General features: G+C 38.4%; 2 protein-coding genes across 2 annotated transcripts; one reads left to right on the forward strand and one right to left on the reverse strand.

The window, feature by feature from the left end:
• Positions 1–1730: 1730 nt before the first annotated feature.
• On the reverse strand, positions 1731–5178 carry LOC110939798. The gene is made up of 4 exons (XM_022181372.2): positions 5067–5178; positions 3415–3569; positions 2450–3205; positions 1731–2248 (listed from the first exon to the last, which is right to left on the reverse strand). Exons 2-4 carry the CDS (start codon positions 3545–3547, stop codon positions 1950–1952), a joined length of 1188 nt encoding a protein of 395 aa, XP_022037064.1. The 5' UTR covers positions 3548–3569; positions 5067–5178; the 3' UTR covers positions 1731–1949.
• Positions 5179–8542: 3364 nt separating this feature from the next.
• LOC110939797 (serine carboxypeptidase II-2) lies at positions 8543–11907 on the forward strand. Its single transcript, XM_022181371.2, has 10 exons — positions 8543–8844; positions 9364–9471; positions 9559–9654; positions 9891–9983; positions 10226–10311; positions 10399–10659; positions 10806–10939; positions 11108–11203; positions 11296–11401; positions 11617–11907. Exons 1-10 carry the CDS (start codon positions 8583–8585, stop codon positions 11797–11799), a joined length of 1425 nt encoding a protein of 474 aa, XP_022037063.1. The 5' UTR covers positions 8543–8582; the 3' UTR covers positions 11800–11907.
• The last annotated feature ends 13594 nt before the right edge of the window (positions 11908–25501 follow it).

Genomic DNA, 25501 nt, shown 5'->3' on the forward strand with positions numbered 1-25501 from the left:
TTCGGGAGCATAGGTAACAAGGCCTGACAACGTGACAGAAAAGTAACTGACGGAAACTGAAAAGGCGCCTGTTCACCTCCGATAAGACAGGGGCACCAGACAGTCACACCAACATTCCCCCCAAGACAACAAAACTTCCTTTAGAAGGAAACAACAAAGGCCATGCGTCATGCGCCATGCGTCCATTTGGCTCAACTTTTTTAAGTTGCCAAAACCCATGCGCCATGCATCCATTTGGCTCAACTTTTTTAAGTTGCCAAAACCCATGCGCCACGCGTCCATTTGGCTCAACTTTTTTAAGTTGCCAAAACCCATGCGCCATGCGTCCATTTGGCTCAACTTTTTTAAGTTGCCAAAACCCATGCGCCATGCGTCCATTTGGCTCAACTTTTTTAAATTGCCAAAACCCATGCGCCATGCGTCCATTTTGGCTCAACTTTTTAAGGTTGCCAAAACCCATGCGCCATGCGTCCATTTGGCTCAGCTTTTCAAGTTGCCAAATTCCACGCGCCATACAAACCGCCATAAAAACCACTACCCTTATAAGTCCAGAATCCCTCCTAGACGATCAACTCAACTAGAAGGCACACTGGACTGGGGGGACTTGAAGAGGTATGGTCCCAATTCCCTGCCTACATGGCAGGGGCCACACCACTTTTCAAGCGTACATGGCGCCTACATCAGCAAAGCAATCCAGAAGCTTCTAGAAACTTCTGGAAGACGCTAAGGTGGCACCAAAGATGCTCCATCCGACAAAAAGGACAACACGTGTCACCAGTGGCAGGACGACACGTAGACCTGCGACAAATCAGGGGGCAGAGCTGACAACGCCAGTACGGGGTTTCCAACATGAACAAATGTAAGCGCGCCACGTGTACCACTACTCCGACTATGGCAGAGGAGACCAAGAGGATATTCCCCTTGGTCGGACAGCTGGCGCACAACCACAGCTGGCACAGCTGCTCCTCCCTTCTTCACCCTCCGGCTATAAATAGGACCCTTCATCATTCAGGTTTAGGATCTTTTGCTCTCTATTCTCACACACTAAACACACACTGTTTATTCTCCCTCAGAACAGTACTTATTCTCACGCCAGAGCCTGGTTAAGAGGGAAACCCCCATATTCCCCTCTTAACGAGACTAACGGTGTTGCTGTTTTGCAGGATCCAGGTCATTTCAACGAGTAAGATAAGAGATTGAACCCACAGAAGGAATAAACCCACAGATTAGCCTAGGTGTTATTCTTTGTTTCATCAGGTAGAGATGCACATATCGGGTTCTGGGCCAAACCCATTTGGGTTGAAACCAGGTCAAGTTGGGTAAACAAAAGTCAAAACCGCTTTATGGCCGAATTGAGTCGGGTTGAAACTGGTTTTTGAGGGAGAAAGGTTCGAGTTTGACCTTATTGAAACCAGTTCTGGTCAGATTTGATCGGGTTCAAAGTATAAGGTTACATTCCAATTTTAACCCTATGATTTGCGTCGGGTCCAAACCCTGTTCAGTTCTCTTTTTTTGGGTTGCTTATTGCGCAATAACAAAAGACCATGGCCCACGATTTAGTTGCCCAACTTGTTAAACACTAGCTAATTCTTTTTCGAGTTGGTTTGTCCGGCCTAGTAATAGCCGGTTCAACAATGCCACTTAAGGTACAAACGAGAAAATCACTAATACATAACATAGTTTGTATCATCAATCAGGCTCTATTCATGATACCGAGGACAACATTCCGACAATATTAACTTTTAACGGCTGTAATCAATACTAGAGTTTTGCTAACCCTTCATCCATAACAATATTAAAAGATGAAGCAAAAAAATGAATCTACTGCACAAGAAACTTTACCAGTTCTGTTTTAATCACATCAACAAGAAGCTCACCGCTGTAATTTCTATACCCTCTATCACCTGATTAGCAATTTTCATCATGTACTAAAAAATGGTTTCAAAAAATTATTCTTCAAGACTATAACACAAAATGCATTGGGGATCACTCGATTGTTCTGTAGGCGTAACTTCTTGCAAGCACTCGGTATGGTATGCATGGCCACACGAAAGAATATCAACAGCAGGAAGAAGAGGAGGATTGAGATCATATTCATCATAATACTCATCATCAACATCATATTGTGTATCATCGTTATATTCAGAATCATCATCATCATCATCATCATCATCTTCTGGTGCACGTGAAAGATCCTTATCGCATAATACGCAGTTGTGCCCTAATGGCCCATTCTCCACATCTTCACCTACAAAACGTTAAAAAAAATGTGTTCAACACTTCATGCTACATCGTAAAAATTAATGCTCGAGTCCTAGTATTAGCAACATATATTCTTTAAGATTACACCATTTTCATTACCTTTTTAAGGTACTACACAACAAATAATTTGAGAAAAAGCGGATGACAATTGGCAAGAAAAGGTTACAGAAATATCTTTAAAACCTACCTTCCCATCTGACATGATAAACTGGTTCACGTAAGAACAGTTCGTGTTGACTAATCAAAGGATGATTCTTCCTGTCTAGTTCAGCCGGTGATGCAGTTAACGGTTTTGGGGTTTCAATCTTTTTAATAGGTTTTGTAGAATTTTTCGAAATTTTTGTCTTCTGCATAGCTACTGAAGAATCTTTAGAACTATCTTTTCTTGGGATTTTCCTTTTTTGAATATTTATAGAGGCACTCTGAGCATCGGTTTTCTGAACGTTACTCCTCAGATTAGATCTTGTAGCACCTTCGGTTATCGGATTTTTACTCCTTAAATTATAAACTGGAGCATTCTTCACACCTGGGCCCGCACTTTTAGCTATTGGCTTTTTACTCCTTGAATTAAAAACTGAAGAACTCTTCGCGCCTGGGCCTGCACCTTCCGTTATCGGAGTTTTACTCCTTAAATTCTTCGCGCCAAGGCCCACACCTTCAGTTATTGGAGTTTTACTCCTTAAATTGTTAGCGCCAGGGCCTGCACCTTCAGTTACTGGATTTTTACTCCTTGAATTATGAACTGAAGAACTCTTCACGCCTGGGCCCGTACCGTGGGTTATCGGATTTTTACTCTTTAAATTATGAACTGAAGAACTCTTCACGTCTGGCCCTGCAACTGCAGTTTTCTGAAATTTCGCTTTCATGGCAGGTACCTGATGAAGTTTGCTCACTTGTGTCCTATTACTCTGCTGCAGAGGTTTATCTAATCGGTGTTCAAGACCTGCAAAAAATTCCTCTAAAATATGAAGAAAAAAAAATTCTAATATCTAGTAGTAATTAAGAACAAGTTGGAAAATATGCATAATAATATTAAATACTATAATTAACTCCAAACAATGAGTAATATTGCGGTCATTAATTTTTTTCTCTGATCCGTGCAGAGTTAAACATGACATTTATGCAGATGGGATGAGAACTAAAGTTGCTTACCTACTAGTTTGTCCTTGTTACTGCATCTTGCAGCTCCAATTTTTGAAGAAGCGACCATAGATATCTTCTTATTTTTCCTAGAGTCATCGTTGCCACCGGACTGATCTTGTAATGATCTTTCAACTTTCTCCATTGCAGCAGTACTGAAGAACAAACTGCAGGAATAATAACATGATTGCTGTTAGACAGACTACCATCTATTTCACTAAATTAGAACCACTGAAGGAATATAACACTGTCTACAAGACGGATTGCAAGATATATTTTATTAACCTGTTGCTTTAAGCAGGGTTTGACAGCATCAACAGATCATAACACACATGTTATAATATAACTCAGATTTTATTGCAGTATTTCCATAAAAAAAATTAATGGTATTATTTAATGGATATGTACAGGTGCTTCGACCGCATTCTTTTAAAATAGCAACATGAGATCTTTTTTCACAGGTGTTGATTCTTGTATATCAGTTTCTTTAATCAAAGGTTCAATCACTGGTTGGAAGGTTTGAATTGGCTGATCTTTCTACAATCACATATTTGATTCTTGTTGTTTGTTCTTCGATTATGTTCAACTATTCAAGTCCGATTTTGCTCAACAATTCCGTTCCGATTTTGCTCAACGATTCAGGTCCGATTTTGCTTAAACATTATTGTTTAATGTTATTCTTTTTCTATTTTTTATCATAATGCATCAGATAAATCAAACGTTCAACTTTATAATCAAATGATAGAAACCTGATTAAAAAAACTAAGAAATCATAATCGTTAAGCATAATGGGACCTAAACTGTTGAGCAAAACAAAGAATGACCAACAAGAATCAAACTTGTGATCGTAGACATTCAACAAAACCAAACCCGAAAACTCGAATCTTCAGATGTGGATCGACTATTTCTCGAGAGAGAGGTAGATAGAAAAAAGCGGCCTTTTTTATTTTTTTTCAACTAAAAAAACAAATGAAGAACCCATTTTGGTAAATAGTTTTCAAATCACCTATTTTGGTAAATATTTTTTCCACTAACACCCTTTTGGGAAAAAAAAACTCTTTAATGCCTGACTACGGTTGACATGGCTAGAACCCCGTGGATCATATAACGTGAGTAACATAACTGCTACCCGAATTTCAAATAAACCTATTCGTACTTGCACAAAAAAACAAAGAGATGCAAAACAAAAGCAAAACGTACATGCTTATGAACTTATACATGCTCATTGAACACATACAACACTACGACACCCTTATACCCGATCAATTAATGAATTAATTCAACAACAACAAATATAACATTTGTTTTATATCAAGTAAACGCACTCGATTTGCATATCGTCTTACATCATGTAAATAGGACCCAAACAAAATAAATACTAAAAGAATGACAAAAATTAAACCTTAATTAATGACAACATAACTGATTAACAAGCTATAACATAAACAATCTCAATCATGACCTAATTCAAACAATCATGAAGTCAGTACAACTAATAATTTGTTTAAAATCATCATCAACCAAATCGTTTCTAACGTATTGAATCGAATATATCACTCTCTGTATAATAGTTAAGCGTAACAAACCCTAACTTTTCAAACTATTAAACATGATATATGTAATCTGTGCATCGATTAATAAAAGATGAAGGTGAAACTACTGACCGGAGAGTTTATAGGATCAAAATTGTAGGGTTTAACACCGGCGGATGGATAGATGATTTTGGCAATTGGTTTTGCAGAAGAATTTGTTCCACACTATGCGATAGAGAATGAAGAGGGGGGTTTAGGGCTTTGGTGCAATTTATAGTTTTGCTTTTTGTAGGCCCAGCCCGGTATCATTCTCGTCTAACAATGAAGGGCCCAACAACTTATTAAGATTTTATTTTTTATTTTCTTTTTGAACGTAAGAAAAATATAGAGACCCAAGTTGAATTCTTATTTGCGTCACTTTGGTGGATTAAGGCAACGATGGATAGAGTCTAGTCTTTTTTCAGAGGTGTCAGGTTCTATTCCGAGCGCACTTGGGTTTTCGTCCTGCCGTGTGTTACCAGTGGCGGACCCAGGAATTTTTCCATGGGGGTGCGGAACATTTTTAAAAGTTTTAGGTCCTTAGTTATATGAGTAAAAAAATCGGTTCGTATCAGGTCGGGTCGGGTCATGTAAAACAAACGAACATCAAACTAAATTTATATAATAATAAAAAACATGTAAACTTTGTTACAAACATAATTAAAACGTCGACGCCCTACGGGTTTTCATTTTTTGAAATCTATCCAAAACATCACTTAAAACTAAAATTTTAAACAATTCTTTCTCTATATAACATAAGTTCATCGCTCCATAACATAATGTTTCAATTTTAATTTTCAACTATTCAAGCATAGAAATCATAACGTTAGTTGTAATCACCCTAAAAATATATTAACAACATAATCACCCTAAAAATCATCTAAAAAACCATAAACAACGTCAAAACACACAAAATTTCAAACCTATTTAACAACTTTATTACCTTTTTTTCTCCTATAATATCAACATAACTTTATTACCTTTTTTTCTCCTATAATACAAAGAAACTTACCCGTGTTCGGATTCCGGTTAGATTCGGTGTCAAACGACGGTGATATTATGGCTGATTACGGTGGTCGCCGGCTGCTAGACTGTTGTCGCTGGGTGATGTTGTTCGTTGGCAGTGCAGGGACGCAAGAGAGGGAGAGAGCGGGAGAGAATTTCTAAAGGTTTTGGGCTTTAATTATTTTATTATAGTTTGAAATATTGTTGGGTTTGGTTAATGGGCTAAGACTTAGTGGGCTAGCTAGTTAGGAATTATAAGTGGGTAAATGTATGAGTATTTGGGTTTAGTTAGTTAGGTATTAAAAGTTATATAATTTAGGTAGTATTTTTTTTAAATAAGAGTTTACCAAAAAATTAAAATATAAATTGATAACACTTTTTACCTAAGGGGTGCGTTCAAGGGTGCGGTCGAAAAATCCAAAGGGTGCGGACGAAAAATTCCAAGGGGTGCGGACGGGATTTTCGACGGAATTTAACACTAATTTTTTTCACCGGAGGTGCGCCCGCCCACCTTGAAGTGGGCTTGGGCCCGCCCCTGTGTGTTACGCCAGAGAGTGTTCAGCTCTTGTGGTGGCACAATGACTGTCAAGTGGAATTCGGCGGTATGATATCCCAGGGAACACCCAAGCCAAACTCTGAAGCCAGTGTGAGCCCGGTTAAGACAACATAGTCTGGTCAGAGTAGGGCAACAGAGCTCTCCAATTTAAGGAGTGTAATAGTCTAATACAAGAAAGTTGTCGTTTAAAAAGTATAAATATATATAATCTTACTTAAAATGTGGAGTTTTTCTATTTATTGTTTTCAAAGTATTACATCTTTTTAATATGTTTTTAAGTTGGAATAATAACCTTCGTCCTTGATTATAGCCTAAAATAATTTTTATTTGTTTCGGGTATCTTTAACATTTTATTGATTATGAATTTAACTTTGGAGCTCTGTTGTTAAGTTAGATTAGGGATAAGGTTGTTTAAAAAGCTCATGTTTTGGAGCTTGTTTAAATTTAGCTTGTAAAAAGCTTGCTTGATATAATTCGGTTTGATATTGAGTTAAGCTGGCTCAGCTCAGTTCATAACGAGCCAGATTGGCTTGGTTTGACTCGACTCGAGGATGGCTCGGGTGATGATACTTTTGATATCTTTTATTTTGTAAAAATATAATATATTATAAAAAAATGATTATTGTTTTTGTGTATTTAGATATGCATTTGGATACCTATGACATATGCTAATGAACTTATATGTATTTTGCTGAAATTTGAAACTTACTTTTTATTTTGTTGAACTTGTATAAGGTTGAACTTTTCAAATGTGTTCATTCAAACTCTTGAATGATATTTTAGATTATTGAAATTTGAAAACTATACGAATTAAATTTTATTTTTAAATTCGAGCCTAACCGAGCTAACAGGCTTAGTTAAAAACCAAGCTGAACTCAAACTTAACTATTTAGTTCAGTTTTAAATCCGAGCCGAGCCAAGCCTATTATGTTTGGCTTATGAACAGCTAATTAGGGATAGTTTTAAATAATTGATTATTAGAGTTGCAAAATTGTTTTTGAATTTTATATTATGGAATTCCTTATTTTATTATCTAATCATGTAAGACAAAAAGAAAACAATTAACTTTATATATTGTCTAGTTTTAGCATTTAACTTTACTAATAATAATAAAAAACAGTGACATTTAACAAACTTCATTAGCTTATCATATATAACTAGCAAGTGTTGTTTTTTTTTTTACCAAATACAACAAGTCTAATATATTTGTAAAACTCTCACACGACAAAGTTTAATGCCTTGTTAGTTGCCACTTGCCATATGTGCGCTTTGATTCTATAAACAAAAAATTCATTTGATACTTTTAGTTCATTTTCAAATGTATTGAAAATACATCTTTATATCATGTCTTGCATATTAATTAAATAAAAATGTGTTGTAGCAAAATGAATTTGTCCCAAAAAATGTTACAGCTAATGTTAAAGCTCTACGAGCATGAGTGACGAACCCTACTAGCCTACTTGTATTCGTAGCACATAATAATCAAAATCAATGTGACGTCTATGTTTCATGTTCATGTGAACGTTTTGGTATAACTATAACCTTGTCAACCTACGCCTGACGTGTGTTAGCAATCATAATTATTTTAAATTTCAGTTTTGGTCTAATTATAACCTTATAATCTATGTTTGGCCTTTGTCAACAATCATTATCATTTTCAATTCATCATATCAATAAAGGATGATGAATATTTATCTTCAAATGTTAGTAAAACATCAAATTAGGCTAACCTTACAGCTAGAGTACTCTCCACTTTACACTAAGCTCCGCCAATGCCCCGAAGCCTTTTATATATAAAACTCGTAAAATGTTACAATCTCATTCCTATATGAAAGACAAGTGTTCAATCAAAAAACTATTTTCTTTATCTAAAATAATATTCGTTTGTTTCCTTTACAAGAAGATATATTAGCGTGTAGACAATGCTTAACCCCAACATCCTTAAACGACAAGTTAACGTTAAAGATCTATAACATCTCAACAAACTAACACACTATAATTCTACCTCGATGCTCACAAACTATCTTCATCTCAAACTTTAAATCAAAATGTCATATTGGAACTGGGCTTTTGTTCTTTTCGTTTTAATTTCTGTTAATTGTAGCACAACTTTATCTGAATCCGACCCGATTACCCAACAGAAACTAGACCAAGTTTCTAACCTTCCTGGTCAAAGTTTCACTGTTGACTTTGATCATTATGCTGGGTATGTGACTGTGAATGAAGAATCTGGAAGAGCTTTGTTTTATTGGATGACTGAGGCCACTCATGATCCTTCTTCAAAGCCTCTCATTCTTTGGCTTAATGGAGGTTTATTTCTTAATTTGGTTTTTAAGTTATATTTATATTTGTTTAGCTTTAAATCCATATTATAAATAATGTTTGGTAGTGGCAGAACCAATACTTCTTTTATGGGTTGTTACAAAGGCCTTTTTCTCTACCGACTACGACTAGATGGTTAAGATCGTGTTTTTATTTTAACAAAGTTAGATTTATATATATAAATTCAATAAGTACCCATTGTCGGGTTAACGGACCCTCTCTGGTGTTAGCTAAGTTTATTATCCGTTATGGCTTTTATTATTTAGTTAATACTTTTTTATTCTCTCATTGGTTTGAATATTAGGATAGTTACTGACATTTTTTTATCATTAGTTGGTTAGCTTTATCAGGATTCTTTTTATTGTAATGTAAAAAGATCTGGTTTTCAATTATTTAATACACAGAAAATATTATTCATCGATACAGGTTTTCAGTTCTTTTGAATTCTTTTAAATAGTGTGATAATCTTGTCGCATATTGGATTGATCACCAAGATTGTGTTGTTAGGGCCGGGATGTTCATCGATTGCGTTTGGAATGGCTGAAGAAGTTGGGCCATTTCATGTAAATGAAGATGGGAAGTCTGTTTATTTGAATCCGTATTCTTGGAACACTGGTGGGAGTTTATGATTTGTATGATGGTTTTACTAGTTTTAGTATGAGTTTGATTGTTAAAATTTTGTTTAATAACTGTGTATTGCAGTGGCAAATTTGTTGTTTCTTGATTCTCCTGCTGGAGTTGGATATTCTTATTCTAATACCTCGTCGGATATTACTAGCAATGGGGATAATAGAACCGGTATGACTTCAATCTTTAATATTGCACACGTTTACTATGACCATTTAGACAAATCCCACATCGTTCCATGCATACCAACACCAAATCGGTGATCTCCTCGTGGGCAAATCGGACAATATTAGTTGGTATGAGGAACTGGGTGTTACTTATAGACGGCCTCTTATGTATGTATAAATGTTTTTATGTATAATTATGATGCTCATGCACTTATCTTGATTTGTACTGTTATGTTGCAGCTGCGGATTCACTTCAATTTCTATTGAATTGGCTTGAACGATTCCCTCAATATAAAGGAAGGGATTTCTATATAGCAGGCGAGAGCTATGCAGGTACATCAGTGTAAACATAGTTCCTTTTTATTATTATATTTTGCCAAATAAGTAGAAAATAATTGAGTTTTGATATCAAGATTTTTTTTTTCATACGCATTAAGCTTATGTCGATTATAGAAAATTTGGCCTAAGCTTTGTAACAAAATTGATGTGAATTTGAATTTTATAAGTTACATGGTTTGACCTCAAAAGTCAATGAGTATGATTTATGCTAATTGATTAGTTTGAACCTTTATTAGGACATTATGTTCCTCAATTAAGCCAAGCCATTGTGAGATATAACAAAGCAAATGCAGGAAGTCCGATTAATCTTAAGGGTTACATGGTATGAATTTCTCTCCAAACAAATTTTTGTTACACGTTTACTACTTCAATCTGCATTTTTTTAAAAGATGGAAAATATCAAATGCAGGTGGGGAATGCCTTGACAGATGATTATAATGATCATGTTGGGCTTTTCGAATTTATGTGGGCTACTGGTATGATTTCCGACCAAACTTACAAGAAATCTAACGAACTATGTGACAGGGAATCGTTTATTCACTCCTCACCTGAGTGCGGCCAGATAATCGATATTGCTTCTCGAGAAATGGGTAACATTGATCCTTATAGCATCTTTACTCCTATTTGCACCGCCAACGGTGTCACTACTCGGCTTTTGAGAAAATGGCGTGTGAGTATTTCTTTAATAATTACTTATCATACCCTTGAATGCGGTTAACATCAACATCAAAATACCCCACATTCTATGTGTTCACTTTCTTCTAGTTGTTCAGTTACTTATTCAAATAGTTACCTGAACGTCTTGTTGTATGACAGAAGGTCAAGCATATTCGGCAGACTTATGATCCTTGCACCGAACAACACTCCACGATTTACTTCAATTTACCCGAGGTTCAAAATGCACTTCATGTTCATCACGGTAACAGTTCAAGAACCTGGGAAACCTGCAGGTACTAATTGTTTATTAACATATTTGGAGACAAATTAAACATCATCGGATATATTTTGTTTTGTGGGTCTCGCCAATAAGATATAGGCTACAGTAGAAAAACATTTAAATCTCAAAAAATGCACATTAATGTGATATGTTGTGATCGTTAACATCATAAGTTGTGCAGCGATGATGTAGGGATGAACTGGGAAGATTCTCCTGTATCCGTGCTTGATGTCCATCAAGAACTCATAAGTTCAGGGCTACGTATTTGGATATACAGGTTCTTCTTTATACATATTTTTTTTTTATAATCTTTCGTTGACGTTGCTTTATATTTTGTTCTTGAGTTTATAAAAGTTTGTTTTGTTATAGTGGTGATACAGATGCAGTGATTCCTGTTACGTCTACACGTTATAGCGTAGATGCTCTCAACCTTACCGCAATCAGCCCGTGGAGCGCTTGGTATGATGATGGCCAGGTAAAATTTTTCAATCATGAAGATACAAACGAACAAATTTTGATATTGTTATTTATGTTGTTGGTCTGGGTCATGGTCCCACATGACCATTTCACAACAGGATTTGTGTGGGGCCCAACATGGGGCCGCACGTGGGACATGTGTTCCCACATGTGCTCATTATTGGTTTTTGTTTCTTTTAAGGAAGTTGAAAATTATTATGATTTTTGAAATAGGTGGGAGGATGGACACAAATGTATGAAGGGTTGACATTTGTAACGGTGAGAGGAGCCGGGCATGAGGTGCCTTTGCATAAACCGAAGTTAGCACTCAACCTTGTCAAGTCTTTCTTAGCGGGAACCTCCATGGCACAGTTTATTGAGCCAGGGCCGAGTCTAAAACTTCTGCTTCACAACTAGTTAATGGCTTGTAATGATACCTTGTGCCTTCTGAGCATGGTGATCAGTGGTCTAACACTTGTGCTGACATGAATAAATTGGCTTTCGTCTTTATACGAACGTTTTTTAGTTGAAAGCAGAAGATGAAATTTGCCATAAATTTGATTTTGTGGTTGTTTTTTCATGTTCATCTCAAGAAAAAAAATCCGTTGCGTACCAACTATTCCATTGGTGATAGTCGTTTTGACTTTTAGTTTAATCATACTTAGCAAGTCAACTAGTGACAATCTTCAACTAACTGATAGAACCCTCTCTTTCTCCACCTCTAATGATCTCGCAACCACGATATGTAACCTTTAAGAGTCTATTTGTATCTCTCCCTTAGGGCACACGGGGCGGTAGCTTATAACGCGTGATGGCAAAAGTATAACGCGTGGAAGTTTATTTTTCCCACCCCGGCTTATTTAGATAACGCGTTATATATTAACGAAAATCCATTTTCGTTATATTTTCAACGCGTGGTGGTTTGGTTTTGTGAGTGAAATTGTTGGTTGGGGGAAATTGTTGGGTGTGGTGATGAGTGATGACCACCCCCACTAAAAAAGGTTGTGAGTGATGGAAAAATGGTCGATGACATGGCGGAACTTGATTGATGCTTGTGAGTGATAAATTCTATCACTAGTGAACCACCCCCCCTCCCCTTATATCCTTAAGCGTTCCTCTACCACAAATAAGAAACCATGAAACATTCACAAGGGTAAGAAGATACAACCCTCCTAAATAAGAATCCAACAACGCAATTGAGTGCATTTCTTTCTTCGCTTGTGATCATGAGTGTCTTGTCGTTACAAGTATCCACCGAGCTGGCTATTAGGATCATCTCGAGGAGATGGACTAGCCACACTTCGTCTGCTCCATCTTGTATTGCCGGCTTTAAAACACCATGGAGATCTTGTTAAGATAGGTCTAAGGCCGAAGCTTTGAAGACTGCCCTTTGATGCATTATGACCACTCACATGAGTAGTTGATCTAAACATTACAACAACCAACAACGAACAGTCATAAATCTTCTGATTCACAAGGCACATGCATTATGACCCTTTTATATATATGTGGTTAAATGAATATTTTAAGTAGTAACCATCGTTAAAATTGCATGCGTTAAATACCAATATTGACGTCCCCATAATACTTGATAAAAATTCCTGATACTTGAATCAATGTCACACATATATTAAATTACCAGCTAACTACCATTGAATTAGGGGTGTGAATTTCTGACACGACCCGAAAACCCGACACGAACCTAACACGAAATTCGCGGTTTTAGGTTTAGTCTAAAGAATTTTTTGCAATAATAGGTGTTTTGAACAAGAAAAGAGTGTTATTAGGTGGTTAAACATTTTGTTTTCACATTTAGGTAGGTTGCAAGTTCATATAGCGACCTTCAATGAAGTTTTCTGCCAAATCTGCCATGATCTGCAAAAGCTGCCAAAGATGCTGAAGGTTGCTGTTTGATACAACGACCTTCTGAAAGTCGCTGTTTTGTCTTGCAACCTTATAAAAAGTCGCAGTTTCATACTACAATGTTATTGAAGGTCGCAGAATCATACTACAAGCTTATTGAAGGTTGCTGTTTCATACTACAAGCTTATTCAAGGTTGCTGTTTCATAATACAAGCTTATTGAAAGTCGCAGTTTCATACTACAAGCTTAATAAAGATCGCAGAATGGTGTCACAATGTTGAAGAAGGTTGCTGTTTCATATAACAATGGTATATGGGTTCTGAAATTTGAAATGTTATGTTTTTTAACCCAACTACACATAAGAGATGCACAACAATTCGTGTGTTGTGAAGAATATACTGTGTTTGTTAAAGAAATATAATGTTGAAATTTAAATTGTGTCTCTGTATCATGTTCTTTACTAAAAATGTTCGTTGGTTGATATTTCTGCCGATTGGAAAATTTGGTCAATGTATGATGATTCTCTTGGATCATTCGTCATGATGTTTTTCTCAGTTTTAATTTTCGTATATCAAGTGGGAAGATCTTGTGTGGAGGAGAAAGATTATTCTCATCTACCATCTCCTCCCGTAAGGTGTACGAAGATAATGAAATTTGCTGTTGTGGTTGCGTCAACGTCTGCTATTGAGTCTTATGAAAGATTTAGCAGACGCTGAGGTATTTGTCATCTACCACCTCCTCCCGTAAATTATTCTGCAAGTTTTGGTGGGGGAATCAGCCCCATGCAGAACCTTCAGCATCCTTAACCTTCGACCTCTCATTTCCTTCGCATAAAAAGTTGTATCAGGAAGCTCGATATAAGAAGAAATGGGACGGGATTCACTGTATTTTACTTCTAATTGGAAGCCCGACAAACAGTCTTGCAATTAGAAATGATTTGTTAAAATAGTACGAAGTGAACATTGTACTTCTGCCCCGACAAATAGTCTTGCAATTAGAAATGATTTGTTAAAATACTACGAAGTGAACATTGTATTTCTGCCTGTATGTAATTATAATAGTACTACATTTATGTAATTTGCGAGTTTGATAGATCCTATTGTAATGTCGTAATGTTGTTGAATTACCAAATAAATAACCTTTTTAAATTTTGTGTTGTATCATGCCTTGTTGTAACCCTAATTTCAATGATGGTTGAAAAAAAAAATTAGAACCCCTTCAAACGAATAATAAAATCCGACTAACTGATTAGTTGAAACAAATAACCATTTCAATGTATTTAAAGTTGTTTTAAGAGAACTACCATTTTTACTTTTTTGAATATTTAAAAAATATTATTATATGTATATTCATCCAGAAGATGGTGGGCTCCACCAACTATCTTGTTACTCCAACACTATAAATACTAGTTGTATTAGGTTCTCAACCCACTACACAACCCACTCATCCTTAACATTTCCTAACAAACGAAATCCAGCTTACACAACCCACTCATCCTTAACATATCTTAACATTTCACTTTCTTAGTTCATGGATTCTTTTCGGCCATACCTCGTAAGACTATATTGGGGCGGTGTGTTTTCCTTTGTTAACGGGGCTGTTCAGTTTGACCAATCCATGCTAACAACCTCTTTCCTTATGCGACATAAATCGTCGTATGACGAATTGGTGGATTCAATCTGTAATCATGTTCAACTTCAGAAAGAATCGGTGCGCCTTTCATTGTTACTAGGGTACACGTTTCAGGGCATATCTCAGACAACAAAAATTTTCAACGATGATGGTATTGAAACAATGAACTATTTAGCCCAAGTATCGGAAACCAACTTCATTGCCGAGATCTATGTTCAGTGGGAGGCAGTCAATCCTGTCCAACACATGAGTTTCACAAACCCTCTGGCGAGACAACGCCAATGCCCCAAGTCCTTATTCACCCTATCATACGACACGAAGAAACCCGGTGATGGCGAACTGCGATGCACCGGTGAGATAACAGACCCAGAAAACGCAAGGTTGGCCCTTTTTGACAAAAAGTCAAAAATGGCTTTTTGGCCGTTTTGCCCCCCCTCAAAACGAGAGGAAACGACCTCTGGCGAGACAACGCCAATGCCCCAAGTCCTTATTCACCCTAGCATACGACACGAAGAAACCCGGTGATGGCGAACTGCGACGCACCGGTGAGATAACTGACCCAGAAAACGCAAGGTTGGCCCTTTTTGACAAAAAGTCAAAAATGGCTTTTTGGCCGTTTTGCCCCCCCTCAAAACGAGAGGAAACGACCTCTGACGAGACAAAGCCAATGCCCCAAGTCCTTATTCACCCTAGCATACGACACGAAGAAACCCGGTGATGGCGAACTGCGACACACCTGTGAGATAACAGACCCAGAAAACGCAAGGTTGGCCCTTTTTGACAAAAAGTCAAAAATGGCTTTTTGGCCGTTTTCCCCCCCTCAAAAGGAAAGGAAACGACCTCTGGCGAGACAACGCCAATGCCCCAAGTCCTTATTCACCCTAGCATACGACACGAAGAAACCCGGTGATGGCGAACTGCGACGCACCGGTGAGATAACAGACCCAGAAAACGCAAGGTTGGCCCTTTTTGACAAAAAGTCAAAAATGGCTTTTTGGCCGTTTCCCCCCCCCTCAAAAGGAGAGGAAACGACCTCTGGCGAGACAACGCCAATGCCCCAAGTCCTTATTCACTCTAGCATACGACACGAAGAAACCCGGTGATGGCGAACTGCGACGCACCTGTGAGATAACAGACCCAGAAAACGCAAGGTTGGCCTTTTTTGACAAAAAGCCTAATATGTCGGAATATGAAGAAACATTAAATTTTTATTATAAAGAAAGTACGAAAGCACAATTCATAAACAAAAACAACATTCATCCTACATACAACGCCATCTATAAAGCTCGTTAGCCATGTGGCGACGGTAGTTGATACAACTCTCTTCTACGTCAGTTTCATCAATGAGCGACTTGCCTCTTACAAGGTTCTCCATCATCATACAGACAAGCACCCCTGAATTAGCAATGTTACCATTGTCCTGAGGCACACCATCTTGAACATAACCAAATGAAACTTTTTTTCTTTGTGCAGTATCTCGAGTTTCGCCAATAGTGGATTTGGTCAAGAAAATGCTTGAAGAAAATTGGAAAAATGTCCATCACGTGTTCAGCCAGCCGTCTTTTTTCATTTCCCCATCTTTTATCAGTCCAATATTGTGTTATTTCCATGTTAAACATATCAACACGGAATAGTAACCAGTCCTCCTGCTTAATCCATATCGGAATATACAAATAATCTACCTCCCAAAATGGAGGGTACGGTTCCTTCTTTCCCGCCATGTCTACCACTCTTAAACAATCCTTCGTATAACACACGTCTTCATAAAATTGCGGAGGTAAAACCGTCCATCGCAATTTCCTTGACGGGTCTTTTAAAAGTTTAGATTGTCGAAGCCGCATCAGCCTTAACGTCCACGCTTGAACATGCTGCCATAAAAAAAATATATCTAATCAGTGATTTGTATAATCAAAATTTAATACTGGTAGGATTGGGTTTACAATGTTATTTAGGCATGCACTAGATTCGTAGCCTAGTAGGCTACCCCAAAAGCTTCTAGGTAGCTGTATTTCCCCTAAAAAGCGAGAATAACAAAAAGGGGAATCCCCGTTTAGGTAAAACTCAACAGCATCCCTTGACCAATTTTCGGAATTTTCGGTTGGAAATGCAAATTTTTTTCTTTCTGGAGGGCTGCCACCAGGTTTACTCGACTGAGCGGACGACCCACGGTTATTTAGCATGACCTGGGTCGGCTTTGGAAAAGACGAAGTGCTAGAATGACCGGTTGGACGTCTTAACTTGTTTAGAATCGAAAATGACTTTCTCTGGACCACATGCGAATTGTTTTGCTCATCAGCTACTTGATTGTCACCTTGGTTAGCCATAAAGGTGGTTGTGGTTTTTGTGGACTTCTCATTCCCTATGGTAGGGGTATTTATAGTGGGTGGAAATTGAATTAAAATTACTTTTTCTTTTTGAGAAAAATGCTTATTAGTTAAAAATTGTGAAATGTCCTTTATACCCTTAATGATAAACAAATATAAATACCTCATGATTGGGTTAGTTTATGTGTTTTTTTAGTATCAGTTTACTTAGAACAATAAAATAATAATAAAATATATTGCACAAATAACAAAAACAAAAAACACAATATATTTATTTCACAATGTATTACACAATATATTTATTTCACAAAGTATTACACTCTATGGGTCATTCGGTGGTGGTGGAAACAGGTTCTAGTCGAGACTCCAGTCTAAGGGGTTTGGTTCAACATCTGCATAACGGTTCCGGTGATCTTCGTTACTTTGGTTTGGGGGCCAGTACTGATAGTCTGTTTGGGTCTCCGGCATAAATGTTATCATCTGTGACGCGGGGGTAACAAACCCTGCCAGACTTGTGTTGGGGTCCATCATATGGGACGAGGGGCTAAAAAACCCCGCCTGACTTATGTTTGGGTCTACAAACTGATTGTTGTTACCCATATCATTCTGTTGGGGGTTCAATAAGTCACCGACGTCAAAACCCTCGGAGCATGTCGTAGCCAACACTGACTGCCATGATGCACCCATATCAGTATTACCAAAGTTTCCCGCAAAATTTACATCTTCGTTACCACCGGATCCTGATCCCCCCTGTTTCGAAGTTTGGGCCCCAATTTAATGTCCCGGCCTCTTGAACGTTTCTACCACCACGACCATGACGTCGGGGCCTCCCAATCCTCTGTGTACGAGGATATGAAACAAGGTCCACCGGCTCCTGTGACAGATGAGTCGGATATTGTGTGTATTGTGGAACATTAGACATCTCAAGGGCCCGATAAGCCGCACCATGAATAACGTCCACATCTTCAGATCGGTGAATTAGACCCATCATCTCCGACTGCAAAAAAATAATTAATAATTAATTTTTTTACTAACAATAATAAAGGTAACTTTCAATAATTTTAAACTTGTATATACCATCATTTGGGCCCTTGCTCCTTCATCTTGAAAACCGCTCGTAGGGCCAGCTGACAACTGTGGGTTAGACACATATAACACGGTATGTTCCATGTACCATGGCATGTAATCATTGGCAACTCCAACAGATGTCATGAGTTCCCCGGTGACCAAGTTTTGATGACGTGCCTCCCACTGACAAACATACGGTGCGTGACGACTTAACCAGTTCTAGCCGGTTTTCCCGCTCCAGTTCATGGAATGAAGCCTGGCATGCTCATTATGATCTATGGCAATTGGGTTAGGTATATACTGGAACATGCCAAACTGTCTCATCACTCGTTGAGGATAGTGATTCTCCACAACCAAGTAGCATAGCAGAGGGCAACAACTCCGCCAAATTCCCATACCACTCCGACATATATCGGGGAGTCTACCCACAATGTCGTCGTATGGTCTCCAATTAAACTGAAACAAAAAAAATCAATCTTTAGAAACGTGTTCAAACAAACTTAAATTTTATATGTCAACAACTAACAACCATACCGTTGCCTCGGTCATAGATTGCAGCTGAGATCTATATGTTCTCAGGCAATGTGTGGAAACATCTATACACGTTAAGCTTCCCTTCCACCTAAAAGGATAGATAAAAAAATAACATAGTGTTATATAGATACCAAATAATAAATTTAATTATTTCCAATTCACACTACCGAGCAGCTAACGGGCATTGTACTGGAACCGGCCAACAGCAGGAGCAAAACAACGAAACCTCTCCCAAACCCACACTTGTAGAAGCGCAACTGGCCCAGTAATGGCTATAGCATTAGGTGCTGCAACATTACAAAGGTTTTTGTAAAGGAGAGCTAACACAGCACTGCCCCAACTATATCCCGAACATGCGGGCAAGTCTACGAGAAATTCTAAAAATTTGACATCAATCAGGTGGTTTGCATTATCAGGAAAGATTGTGCACCTTATCAAATAAAATATTATTTGACGTGCACGAAAAATGCAATCTTCATCTGATGCTTCATTTTCAGAAAAATTGGATGACGTTATTTGTTCTAAAACTCGAAGGGACTTAACCCTTTTGCCCTTCACATCAGCTTCCGCAGGGGTAAACCCCAACACCTGTTGACACTTGTCTCGTACAGTATACATCGACATACCAGTGTCAGCCCCAGAAATAGGCAACCCATCTATTGGTAGCCCCCACAACACGTTGACATCTTGTAATGTCATAGTCGTTTCTCCAAAAAGAAGGTGAAACGTGTGAGTTTCTGGCCTCCATCTCTCAACCAACGCAGTTATTAAGGCGTGGTCTACATACTTGTACCCAATTTGCAGTATCCCGCTGAATCCTGTTGTATGTATTAAACCTTCTACCCTTCCACCAACCGGATTTTCTTTCATATGCTGCCAGAACGTTCGATCTGATCGTCTAATATTTAATGGCTGATCATACGCTGTTGGATTTTTGAATACCTCAAACGCACGGTGATTCTTGTCCAAGAACAACACCGATGCATTAAGAGGACCAGGATGACATTCAAAATTCATCTTCGGCTGATAAAAGTTGACTGAATATTTATCGGTAATGAAAGGATTGAAGCTTCGTTTGATATTGAAAATGTATCTCGAGTGCTTTGCTTTATGTTCATATGTAAAGACTTCAATCTGTGCATCATTTTTCGAATTCATGGTGAAAGCCAGTATTTTTCTTACACTACAGTATTTTTCTTACACAAAACTATTCAACTTAGCAGGTTTGATTCCATATCATGTGAGAGCCTAGGGTTTAGTCATTTCACCTTTACATTAACCACTCACATTTCATGCAGCAAAAGGACAACAAGGTGCAGTCACCTATATTACTAGCAAACGAAAGTTGCATGTATTCTGCAAAGATGACAGTTATTTTAATAAGCTTGTGACACCATTATGCGATCTTTAATAAGCTTGTGACACCATTCTGCGATCTTGAATAAGGTTGTACCATGAAACAACGATCTTGAATAAGTTTGTAAGATGAAACTACGATCTTGAATAAGGTTGTAACATGAAACAGCGATCTTGTATAAGCTTGTATCATGAAACTGCGATCTTGAATAAGGTTGTAACATGAAACAGCGATCTTGTATAAGCTTGTATCATGAAACAGCGATCTTGAATAAGGTTGTAAGATGAAACAGCGATCTTGTATAAGCTTGTATCATGAAACAACGATCTTGAATAAGGTTGTAAGATGAAACTGCGACTTTCTATAACATTGCAAGTTCAAACAGCGACTTTCAGAAGTTCGCTGTATCAATCTGCAACCTTCAACATCTTTGGCAGCTTTTGCAGAACTTGGCAGATTTTGCAGAAAAATTCATTGAAGGTCGCTATATCAACTTACAACTTACCTAAAAGTGTAAACAATATGCATGAGCACCTAATAACACTCTTTTCTTGTTCAAACCACCTATTATTGCAAAAAATTCTAGTCTAAACGGGTTCGGATCAGTTTCGGGTTGAACCCGCGAACCCGTTTAGGTTAACGGGTCGGGTTCGGGTTAACCAGGTCGGGTTGGCGGGTTGACCCGTTTAACACATTTATACTATATTATATTTTTTTACAATATATTTTATATCATAAATTAAATGGGGTGTGTATTTTATGCCATGATTATAACTTAAAAGGAGAAATTAACGTAGATTTTATAATTTAAATATGATATTATTATATACATTTGTGTTTTTAAGTAAATATTAATTTTAATATATTAATTTCAGAAAAAAAATTAAAAAAATTCGGGTTAAACGGGTCGTGTTCGGGTCAACCCACGAAACTTCGGGTCATGTTCGGGTTCATATGTATGATATGATTTTCGGGTTCGGGTCGGGTTCAGGTTCGTGTAAAATTTTCGGGTTCGGGTCGGGTTGAACCCGCCAACCCGCGAACACGACCCGTTTAACACCCCTACATTGAATTGATGTTTGTTAATGATCAGGAAGCAAAATACTAATGCGTGATATGGTGTTAGGAGTCACGTCTGATATGCATTTAAGTTTGTAATGATGGGGAAAATTCTAATACGCAACTAAGATTTCGCGTACCTCTTACTTTTGAAGATATTTTATCAATATTACTTTTTTTAACAACAAATTTGGATTGCTAACGGACCACTGGAGTATTTATTGGTTCAGGCCCCACAAATCACACAACACTCACTCACGAAATGTTTGTGAAACATGCTGAAGAAAGAAAACCAAATACTTGCAAAAAGAAAAGCTTCTATATCGTATTCGATAATAAAGAAAAGGGTACATTATTCAATATAATAAAGGGGCTATATATAGCCTACAAAAACACAACGTGAGAATATCAAAACAATAAAACCTTAACTTAATCCTAAAGATTCGGTAAACTAACAGATTCATTTTACCATTCCCATGTTCCCAAATACACACGTTCACATCCATAACTAATAAAACGTGCTGTTTCTTAAACATGGGTATTATCCATTAACATGGAAATTACTAATGAAACGTGACCCATTAATCTTCGACCCATAATCCGTTAAACTGTGACCCGATAACGCACCGATCCGTGACCCATAAACAAACCCGAATAATCCAACAATCACCCCCTTAATCGGTGTTTGTTTACGCCTTCACCGCAACACCGAATCACCTCGGTTTCGAACCACTATGACATCTAACGGAAACCCGATCTTCACCTCGATCACGTCCAATGTCTCGGTTCAACCCGAATCAAACCGACCATGTAACACCCCGTGTTTTCGAATGTCAAAGTCAAAGTCAACTTTGACTTTCTTTGACTATAATTAGTCTATTTTATGTTTTATTGTATTATGTGGAGTAAGTGTTGTAATCGAGAAAGAATCGAAGTAATCGAATGTTTAATCGACGTGAGCCGACTTACGACTGTGAAAAGTAGGAAGTAACAATGCGATAAAGTTAATCAATCAATAATCAAGCTGATCACATCCTCAATCGAACCCGAATCTCGAACTATGAGAATTTGGTGATATATTACTTGTGTGTGTGCCTTGTGAGTTACCTGTGCGTGTTTACTTTATGTTTGGTGTGGTATTCAATCGAATCAATCGAAGCTCCAATCGAAACTCGAGACTCAAAATCGAATGTAATCGAAATCGAATTATGACAAATGGTAACGTAAGGATAGGGTGAAATATAGATGATTGTATGTTAGATATAGTAGTTGGGACTGAAAGTAATTTGAATAGGAAACTCTATCGTGCTCGTCTCGTCTTCAATCGAAATCGAAATATCGAAAATCGTCGCACCGAACACCCGAACCAGGCTGTTGATCGATCAGGCTGTTAGCCGATCGAACAGCCCAGCCGATCGGACAGACTGTCCAATCGAGCAGGCTGTCCGATTGGGATGCCTGGTCGACCGGCCAGCCCTTTCCTCTTTTGGAGCCTATAAATAGGGCTGTCATTGTCATTCTTTCCACTTTTGGAAACTCTCTGACCGACCAGCTCGTGCTCCTCACCTTTCTCAGATTTCTTCCGATTCCGGTAAGTTTTCACCCTAAATCTTGTACTTTCTTGATCAAAACATGCTCCTACACCTTTCTATCTTTCAAATCTTGATTTCTAACCGTGAAATCACCAAGATCTAGGCATTCTTGGATGATGTCATCATGGTGTTCTTCAAGAACATCATGTTTTGGCCTCAATCCACCATGAATAGCTCAGATCTAACCGATTTCCACACAAACAAGTTGAAATCTATCAAAGATCTAAACATTTACATGACGTGAAGGAGTGAAAGAAGGAATTCAAACTTTCTTTCAACTCTTCTACACTCAATGCCTTCAAATCGGTAGAAACGGAGCTTGAGCCAACTCACTAATCATCCTAATGGTTATGTGGTTCAAGGTTCGGATTCTATCCACGAGGTTCACCGACTTCAGGTTAAACGTTGAACCGCCATTCCGAACCGTTCACCGGCCGAACTTGGGTGATTCCTGCCCGAGCAGGGGAAACAAGTAAGAACGAAGGTTCCCTGGTTCAGCTCGTTGTCAAACTACCTCGATATAACGTCAAATAATCAGAACAGCCAAGTGTTAGACGAACAGGCCGACCAGGTCAGGATGCTGGCCGAACGGTTAGGCTGTTCGAACGAACAGCCCAACCGATCGGACATGCCAGCCGATCGACCAGGCCAGCCGATCGGCTAGCATATGGCCCCACACTTTGACAATTTCATGAAGTATGGTATTGAACAAGGTACTGTTCGATCGAACAGCTGTTCGTCAACATTACTCCTCGGATCATGAGATACTATGCTTCAACACTTAGTCGATTTTCAATTCGTTTGACGTATAGGAATGCCACCCAATCGAGCATGCTGTTCGATCGAGTATGCTGTTCGATTGAGTGATATCCTGCTGAAGACTACTACTGAAGTTCCTAACCGATCGGTTACGCCGGCCGATCGAACAAACCGTTCGATCGATCGACCTGAAAGGTAGGAACATTTCAGTGTTCTCAGATACTACAACGAAAACTTCAAAAGGTCAAACCATCATACACAAACACATCTTACTCAAAGGAAGAAACAATCCACTCGAACAGTCCAGCCGATCGAGCCTACCGGCCGATCGAACGGACTGTCCGAACGGATTGTCAAGCCGAACGAATAACCCGCTCAATCGAACCAACTGTTCGATCGACCAGGCTGTTCGACCCACTTATACTTGTTTCCATTCTATGCGTTATTCATCGTTATGCTATCGAACTATTCAGGCTAACCCTACTCTCAAGCGCTCCCTTCAATCCATCAACCAATCGCAGTGAGTATACTCGATCCCTTTTTGCTTTCAGCACTTTTGGGTGTTACATACATTACTTATATCAAGACACAATCGATCACACTACTCAACTATTTGAACGCTAACCAATATGCATGTATTACGTGACTAAATGAATGCTTGTTGATTGTGTTTACACGTGGAATGCTGTCTACCTGCCTTAACGACGTAGTACTATAGTTTGGACTCAGCACCCGTTCACACGCGGGTTGTTAAGGACAATTACTTGCATGGATTACGGTGGTAATCATGTATTGCGAACCGTCTCGGACAATCAACCCGCAGTCACTGGTATCGATAGGTCCATGTCGATAATTAACATGCTTCGTTTTCCTCTGTGTACGTGCTGGTTATGCGTAAACTATTTCGAACTCTATATGCTATTATCAAACTTGTATGCTCACCTTTACATTATATGTATTGACTTTATTTTAACGTATGTGACAGGTGTTTAAGATGTTTGCTTACTAGGAAAGCGAGGCTAGAATAAAGCTCTAGAGGCCCCCAACAAATAGTTGTCTGTCAGGAAAAAGCAACTAGAGCATAGTTGTCTGTAGATCTTGTCAGGCTGGGTCTTTAGGAGCATTTGAACAATATTTATTTGTTTTATTTAAAATCTGAGTTGTCGGAATAGAATATTTGACTGGTTGTTATCTGTAATAATTTGTTTGTTATTTGGGACACTGTATAGGACGTGTTATTTAAACTGAATAGTAATGATAATTGTTATGGAAACTTCTGGACAATCTGTTTCGCTCAGTGTCATGCCCCGATGATTCCGCCATCGGTTGGGGTGTGACAGACCACGCTTGTAACATGTCACATGGCATAACGTTGGAACATCGTTCATTCACATCTTGACTAATCACGGATCATCGACCTCTCCCCGGTCATATCCAAAGCCACCCGATTTGAACTCCAATGCCATAATGTTACCGCCGTGTTCTTCCTTTTTTTCAACAACCTTTTTCCGATCACCCTTGTTCAAGGGACTCTCCACTAACAAAGAAAACAAGCCACCCGCTTCTTCCTTTTTCTCACCTTGCCAAACGAGACGAATCCAAAGCCACCTGCTTTGACAGATTTTTCTGCCCGTTTTTCACGCACCACGTCGGTCTCCTCTAATCACGAAATAAGCCGATCAAGGCACCTGCAAAACATTCTGCTGTTGTCGCTGCTATATAACAGCTGCGCAAACCTGCAACTAACATCCGAACAACCCCGTTCTTCCTCCTTTCATCACTAACAGCCACCGAACACAAGTGTTTATCACCGGTCACCCCAGTCGTCTTAACCGGTACGTCTACCACAACAATGGCCGACCGAAATTACTAATGAAACGTGACCCATTAATCTTCAACCCATAATCCATTAAACCGTGACCCGATAACGC

Source organism: Helianthus annuus, chromosome 6, assembly GCF_002127325.2.
Source record: "Helianthus annuus cultivar XRQ/B chromosome 6, HanXRQr2.0-SUNRISE, whole genome shotgun sequence".
NCBI lineage: Eukaryota > Viridiplantae > Streptophyta > Magnoliopsida > Asterales > Asteraceae > Helianthus > Helianthus annuus.